At 42.6% G+C, this 8,054-nt stretch overlaps 1 protein-coding gene across 1 annotated transcript; it reads right to left on the bottom strand.

Annotated features, from left to right (window-relative positions):
- Window positions 1-1,242: 1,242 nt before the first annotated feature.
- On the bottom strand, window positions 1,243-7,050 carry LOC139557683 (protein QNR-71-like). The gene is made up of 3 exons (XM_071372774.1): window positions 5,554-7,050; window positions 4,195-4,290; window positions 1,243-3,880 (listed from the first exon to the last, which is right to left on the bottom strand). The coding sequence occupies exons 1-3, from the start codon at window positions 5,612-5,614 to the stop codon at window positions 3,678-3,680; spliced, it is 360 nt and encodes a 119-aa protein (XP_071228875.1). The 5' UTR covers window positions 5,615-7,050; the 3' UTR covers window positions 1,243-3,677.
- Window positions 7,051-8,054: the final 1,004 nt, after the last annotated feature.

Genomic DNA, 8,054 nt, shown 5'->3' on the forward strand with positions numbered 1-8,054 from the left:
TTCCTCTTTGTCCTAGACTCTCCTCAATGATGATGTCATCCATCTGGGCTGATCACGTGATCACAGTGTCTTGCTGCTGAATGCACTGTGCTGGCCTTAGTGTATGTATGTTAAGGAAGTAATCTGTTTTTCTTTCAACCCATCTATCCAATTCAATACCCACGATGACCAAACATGTATTGACTTTTAGGGCTCAGGTCTCTGCAAGTGCATTTTGGTAATCCAAGCTTTCTGATAAAGCCAGAGCGTACATCATGATACTCATGTTCCCCAGAAGGATTACACAACATCCGATGCTTGAAAGTCCTGCATTTTGTCAGACTATCCTGAATACTGGAATTTGGCTGGCAGCTATTTAAATTAAAGTTTACATCAGTTTGTACTACAAAGTCATGTGCTACAAAGTGAATTGTCGCCTCGATACATTCTCTGCTGCCTCGGAAGCAGCTAATGGGGATCCATAATAAATACAAATACAAATAGCTATTTGGAGCTTTATTTTTAACTTTTCTAAATATAGCCCACCCAGTGAGCAATTTTTTTTGAAATTACGTATTTTCAATCAGTTTTTCTCACTGGGCGGCTTACCAAGCAACAAAGATGTAAAGTGTGGGGTAATACAGTAAGTGTAAGTGTGATTTAGGCAAAACAAGACGTGTGGCCCCATGCAAACTGTTCCAGTAGAAGGTCCTCATTCCCCAACAGTTGAGGGACAAGGAGGAGCCTGACATTAAACAGTTGCAAGCAAGAAGAGGGTGGAGTGTTTGAGATGGGAGTGGTCCTCCATGGAACGAGCACACTTTTCCTTTAAAGGTCCATTGTAGAAGTTTTTAGTATCTCAATATAAAATAATTTCTGGGTAACACTTAAGTACCTTACTGTGATTGTTTTCGATTAAAATGATCAAAAATAAACAAAAATAGCTTATTTATCAAGCAAGAATTTTGCTAGGACTGTCTGGGAGGGGTCTGAGCAGGGAGGGGAAAACTGAAAACTATCTGTTATTGGCAGAGACGTTTGTAACTCTTTCTTATTGGTCTATTAACTAATTTACCGCCTGGTGACGTCACCAGGCAGGCCAAAACTCCATTCCACCAAAACAGGCTGACATTTCAGGCGGTCTTTTCAAATAACTCTTACACTAAAAGCGCATTATCATAATTTGCACAATTTCACAGTATTATTCCAACCTTATAGTGTGGAAATATACAGTATATAAAACACAGGTAGATCATGTTTTGGAATACAAAGCCTTTAATGCAGTCAAAAAGCAGTTATAGTGTAACGATCGTCTGTTGAATTAGGTGTGGACCAAAGCGCAGCGTGGTAGGTGTTCATGTTATTTTTATTTAAACAGAACACTAAACAAAATAACAAAGAGCAGGACCGAAAACACAACAGTTCTGTCAGGTACTCACACAAAACAGAAAACAACTACCCACAAAACCAACATGGAAAAATGGCAACCTAAATAGGCTCCCCAATCAGAGACAACGAGAAACAGCTGTCTCTGATTGGGAACCAATTCAGGCCACCATAAACCTACAATCCCCTAGACCATACCAAATCCCCATAGATAAACAAAACCCCTAGACAAGACAAAAACCCCTAGACAATACAAAAACTAAACAAACCACCCTTGTCACACCCTGACCTAACCAAAAAATAAAGAAAACAAATATAACTGAAGTCAGGGCGTGACATATAGGCCTACTCAGGGGTGTCATGCGCCCCAAAAATCTAAGGGGGCACAAAGTACGTGAGGATGGATGGGTGGGTGGGGGTGGGGGGGTACTGTGGGAGTAGTGGTACTGTGGGGGCTGACCCTTGTGGCTCAGTTGGTATGGCGTTTGCAATGGCGTTTGGTATGGCGTTTGTCAGGGTTGTGGGTTCGTTTCCCACAGGGGACCAGTACAGGGGAAAAGTATGAAAATGTATACACTTTAAGTCCAGAGCTTCTGGTAAATGATTGAAATGTAAAAAATGTCCAGAAGTTGGAGAATTTAGCATTATGCTTAATTCTAAGTAAAAAATAGGTATATTTGTCTCCGCATATCTAAGCATACCTCTTGAGAGGTCTATATCCTCCTGACTGGTGTTTCTTTCTTTTTTTTATAAATACGGTATGCTCTTCTGCATCTATGCTAAAATCTGGGTAACAGATTGAAAGGATTGTGAGTCTTATTCAGTACATTTAGTTATTACTTGATTTTCTAAAGTCTACCAACCTTGCCAGCAGGCATGCCAGCTAAGATAGTTAGACTCACTAGGCACAGATGTCAATTCAATGTCTATTCCATGTTGGCTCAACGTAATTATTATTGAAATTATGTGGAAATAATGTTGATTCAATCAGTGTGTGCCCAGCAGGTAGCTACTATAACTTGATAGCCTGAAATGGCTTCTTGGTAGCTAGTTAAGAGGTTGGGAGATTGGGAACCTATCTGGGCTAGCTAAAGCCAACTTCAAATCAAATCAAGCTTTATTTATACAGCACATTTCAGACATGGAATGCAACACAATGTGCTACAGGAAAAAATAAGTAAAACCAATAGAAGAATCATTAAATAAATTCTGAAACTCACAGGCAGCCACTGCAGAGACCTTAACACCTCTGTAATGTGTGCTCTCTGTCTGGTCTTGGTCAGTACCCGTGCATTCTGTATGTTTTTCAGTTGACCAATGGCTTTCTTGGGTAGACCAGACAGGAGAGCATTACAGTAGTCAAGCCCGCTTGTAATAAAAACATGTATCAGAGAGACTCGTCCATTATGACCTGAGAAACACTTTGGCAATGCTCCTCAGGCGGTAAAAAGCTATTATGGTAAAATTACTAATGTGTGATTTGAAATTGAGTTCAGAATCTGAAATAACACCTAGGTTTTTACCTGGTATTTTATCTTTATTGCCTGTGAATTAAAATGTGCAGCTAAATTCTCTCTCTGTGCTTTGGCTCCAACAATAAGTACCTCGGTCTTGTCTTGATTTAGCTGGAGGAAGTTGTGAGCCATTCAAGTATTTAAATCACTAATAAAGTCTAATAATTTATCCGTAGAACTATAATCCTCTGTTGACAAAGAAATACAAAATTGTGTATTGTCTGTAGAGCAGTGAAAATCAATGCTGTGCTTTCTGATACGTTGGCAAGGGGTAACATATATAAACTGAACAGTACCGGAGCCAAAATCGAACCTTGCGGAATGCCACATGTGATATGTATTTTCTCTGAGTTATGTTCACCAAGGGTGACAAAAAAACTATTGACCGGTTAAATAGGTCCTAAACCAATTTAGAACTGGACTGGAGAGGCCAACCCACCTCTCCAGTCTGTCCAGAAGGACATCATGGTCAATAGTGTTGAATGCAGCACTTAAATCTAAGAGTACAAGGACAGAGAGCTGTTTGGCATCTGTGTTGGCTCTAAGATCATGTACCACTTTGACCAATACTGTCTCTGTGCTGTGTTGGGCCTGAAAACCAGATTGGAGTTTTCAAAAATACAGTTGGCACTTAAAAAAAACATTTAGCTGTTTCTCCAGAATTTAGCAATTTAGCAATAGCTGGCTAGAAACCAGCATTCGTGCAATATTTGGTTCCAGGTGCCAGGTGTATAAGTGACAAAAGACCCTCATATGGCCAAAAGCTTGGGACTGAGGTTACCAGAACCCTGATCTTGTTCACCAGACATGGGATGAGGTTACCAAAACCCAGTCAGTCCTGGAGGAGGACTTAACATTGACGGTGCAGTTCTCAGCCCACACCACCTCTCCATCGGGCGTGACCTTCTGGTTGTGTGGGAACTGCAGCTCGATGGTAAAGGTCACATTGGCTCCAGTCAGGGTCGGTGCATCATTACCCACAATGAACTTCACCTTGCCACCTGTTGGGAAGAATGTACACTTTGAAGTCAATATCATTAGTATACTATTTCACAGAGATTACTTGACTTACTTTACATAAAGTGAGCAGAGGTCATCCAAAAATGTCCACACATTTCAGTGTTATTCCAACCTCATAGTGTGGAAATATATATAAAACACAGGAAAATCAAATGTTGGACTGCATTGGGCCTTTAAACCCCTTTACTGTATGAGCAGCAGAGGTAATCCACAAATGTCCACAAATTTCACAGAGATATTCCTGTCACCATCAGTGTACACACATTGTGTTGAGACAGAGGATAATTGTGCATACCTTTCCAAGAGTCTTTGTACCGAGGATCTTCATCTTTCCAGACTGGATACATTTTCGTATTCCATGATGGATATCGTGTGAAGCGACTTTTGGGCTCTGGAATATAATCATAGAAATTACATAAAAGCAGAGCATGCATTCATTAGAGTTGAAAAGGAAGGAGCTGACCACACTTTCAGTTGCAACCTTAAAGGAGGGCACTGATAAACACTGATTATTTTCATATGCAGTAGTAGTATGTTTGCTTTTTAATCCTGAGTTGGGATTGAACGCCGGTCATCCATAAATGGCACCCTAGCCAAAATCACAATACGGATATCCCAATTGGGGGAGACCGCAAGGTGCTTATCAAGAGTATGATTGTTACAATAGGCTACTGTATTGTGCAATGATCCCACCAACGGTACAAGTTTACTGTTAAATTAAGAATTAACAGCCGCTGACAGATACTCTCTATATTGTTTGGAATTAATGTAAACTGCTGATTGGTGACAAATGACACTCTTGATTTTTAACAATTAATTTAAAGCTCATGCTACTTGACCTATGTTGAAGATAGCATGCATTACTGCATTGGATCTTCCTAGAGGCCCTATGACTGCAATGATGCTTCCCCATAAAATCAAGGATGTCAACAGGTTTAATTCAGATTTGTGCAATGTTTGCAAAGCATTTGGCTATCAAAACGGACAATCTCCATTGAAAGGGTTTTGGTCCAGGACTAGGCTTAATCTGTGTCTGGGAAACTGACCCTTGGTCATGCAAAGGGCACATAGTGTTGCACTGTGGAGCCTCTTTCATAAAGCATCTAAGACAAGACCAAATGCAGTGTTCCTCAATACACTGAAAGGTTTGAATAAAACAAGTGTTGCCTGAAATGCCAGATGTGCTGGTCCATTTTTAGCCCAGTGGGCATGTCTAACTTGATAATTTTTTTGGGCAATATGATCATTATCTGGCTAATAATGGGGGCCTCAAGGGGGAAAAAAATGGTTCGGTGAGGGCCCTCAAGGGAAAAAAATGTCCGGTGAGAGGGCCTTAAGGGGAAAAAAATAGTCTGGTGAGGGGGCCTCAAGGAAAGAAAATGGGCAGGTGTGTTAGAAATTCCTTGAGGCCCCCTCACCGGACAATTTTTTTTCCTTGAGGCCCCCTCACTGGACCATTTTTATCCTTAAGGCCCCCTCACCGAACCATTGTTATCCTTAAGGCCCCCACATTGGGAAATCCTGGTGAGCCACAGCCTTAAATGAGGAATAAATCCCTTTTGTAAATTTAAAAATGACTTTCTTGAAAACATATAATGTATATATTCCTGGATTATCTGGTATACATAATGATATCCAGAGTGGCTGTACTTACTTGCTGTAGCAGATGAAAAAAGTGCCAGCACCAACACTGCAAGAGCTGTCCCTGTCCTCATGTCCTAAGTGTGCACGCTTCCTTTCCACCTTAAATATGGAACATCCCTTTTCTTCTCCTACACTGCAGGTCAGAACAAACTCACAAAAGCATTGTGATTCCTGGCTTTATAAATGCTCTAATCTCTGACATAACAGCAGTAGTACTAGACCCCTCCTACCCTACTGAAACCTGTGATCCCACCTCCCCAAAGGCACTAGTGACCTATCTGGTTTTCCTAGAACAGTAAAGGAGGGCTCACTTATGTAAGGCACACAATGAAATGGAGATTCAAATGTATTTTACATGCACGATTTAGGTTGACCTTTGTAGACCATGTGTACAAGATTTCAGAAGATACCTGAGTGTGAGAAAGAAGTTTAACTTGTCTGGTGACACAGGGAGTAATTTGGGGAGTGACATCCACCAATCCAGTTAAAAGTAAGACATGAATAAAAGAGAACACACCTGTTGTGATTATTTCCCATTAGGCTGTGCAGAGTCTTGGGACTCAGGAAATTATTTCTGTCTTCTTTATCTTAGTTTGTTTCCATACTGTAGCCTTATAAACTCACTATTACCTACACATCCTCATGAGTGAACTTAGATTCATACTGTATTTGTTAATCTGATTACGGATGGGTGCAACAACTTGTGAAATCAGCAGTCTACCTTCCCAAGGCATTGAGTTAATAAAGCTGCATACAAACATGGCCTCTTTCTTGCTTTCTTGAGTAAGGCAGCTCCAAAATGCAGGTGTTTCAGCCTAGCTCAGTGCTTTCTGTGGTGGTGGGGCCGCCAGCGGAAAGTACAGAGCGTAGGGTTTGGTAATGTTCTCTAGTTGCGCCGTGATTTGCTCAGTGTTCTGCCACTCTTGGGGACACTACGTCACCGCGAAATATACAGGGACCGCAAGAAAGTTCAAACTCCCTTGGGTGCTGCCACAGATTTACATTAGACGTGCCCATCCAAGAAGGCTCAAGGTCATTGGCCACAGAAAAAATTATGTCAAATCATGTTATATATTTTTTATATTTTACCCCCTTTATTCTCCCCCATTTTGTGAAATCCAATTGGTAGTTACGATCTTCAATCAAATGTATTAATAAAGCCCTTCTTACATCAGCTGATGTCACAAAGTGCTGTACAGAAACCCAGCCTAAAACCCCAAACAGCAAGCAATGCAGGTGTAGAAGCACAGTGGCTAGGAAGAACTCCCTAGAAAGGCTGGAACCTAGGAAGAAACCTAGAGAGGAACCAGGCTATGAGGAGTGGTCAGTCCTCTTCTGGCTGTGCCAGGTGGAGATTATAACAGAACATGGCCAAGATGTTCAAATGTTCATTGATGACCAGCAGGGTCAGATAATAATAATCATAGTGGTTGTAGATGGTGCAAGGAGTAAATGTCATGAGTAAATGTCAGTTGGCTTTTCATAGCCGATTATTCAGTGTATCTCTACAGCACCTGCTGTCTCTAGAGTTGAAACTGGAGCAGCAGCACGACCAGGTGGACTGAGGACAGCAAGGAGTCATCAGGCCAGGTAGTCCTGTGGCATGGTCCTAGGGCTCAGGTCCTCAGAGAGAAATAGAGAAAGATAGAGAGAGCGAAAGAGAGAGAGAGAAAAATAGAGAAAAAGAGAGAGATACTTAAATTCACACAGGACACTGGATAAGACAGGAGAAATACTCCAGATATAACAGACTGACCCTACACATAAACTATTGCAGCATAAATACTGGAGGCTGAGTCAGGAGGGGTCGGGAGACACTGTGGCCACGTCTGACGATACCCCCGGACAGTGCCAAACAGGCAGGATATAACCCCACCCACTTTGCCAAAGCACAGCCCCCACACCACTAGAGGGATATCTTCAACCACCAACTTACTATCTAGAGACAAGGCCGAGTATAGCCCACGAAGATCTCCCCCACGGCACGAACCCGGGGGGGGGGGGGGGGGCGCCAACCCGGACAGGAAGATCACGTCAGTGACTCAACCCACTCAAGTGACGCACCCCTCCTAGGGACGGCATGGAAGAGCACCAGTAAGTCAGTGACTCAGCCCCCATAATAGGGTTTGAGGTAGAGAATCCCAGTGAAGAGATGGGAACCGGCCAGGCAGATACAGCAATGGAGGTTCGTTGATCCAGTGCCTTTCCGTTCATCTTGTCTCATCGCTGCAAGGTCGAGAGCCATGCGTCCTCCAAAACATGACCTGCCGAGCCGCAATGCTTCTTGACACACCGCTTGCTTAACCCGAAAACCAGTAGCATCAATGTGTAGGGTGAAACTCCGTCTAACTGATGACCGAAGTTAGCATGCAGGCCCCTGGCCCGCCACAATGCGTCGCTAGAACACAATGAGACAAGGAAATCTTCCTGGCCAAACCCTTCCCTAACCACCAGAGCCAATTGTGCGCCGCCCCATGGGGCTCCCGGTCACGGACACTGTGACACAGCATG

This window comes from Salvelinus alpinus, chromosome 28 (genome assembly GCF_045679555.1).
Source record: "Salvelinus alpinus chromosome 28, SLU_Salpinus.1, whole genome shotgun sequence".
NCBI classification, from domain to species: domain Eukaryota; kingdom Metazoa; phylum Chordata; class Actinopteri; order Salmoniformes; family Salmonidae; genus Salvelinus; species Salvelinus alpinus.

Bases quoted from the DNA above. Each gene is read 5' to 3' on its own strand.
- LOC139557683 (XM_071372774.1), bottom strand. From the start codon at position 5,614: ATGAGGACAGGGACAGCTCTTGCAGTGTTGGTGCTGGCACTTTTTTCA. The intron at 4,291-5,553 runs GTAAGTACAGCC...ATTATATTCCAG, and splicing joins TTTTTCATCTGCTACAGCAA to AGCCCAAAAGTCGCTTCACA. The intron at 3,881-4,194 runs GTATGCACAATT...TCTTCCCAACAG, and splicing joins GTACAAAGACTCTTGGAAAG to GTGGCAAGGTGAAGTTCATT.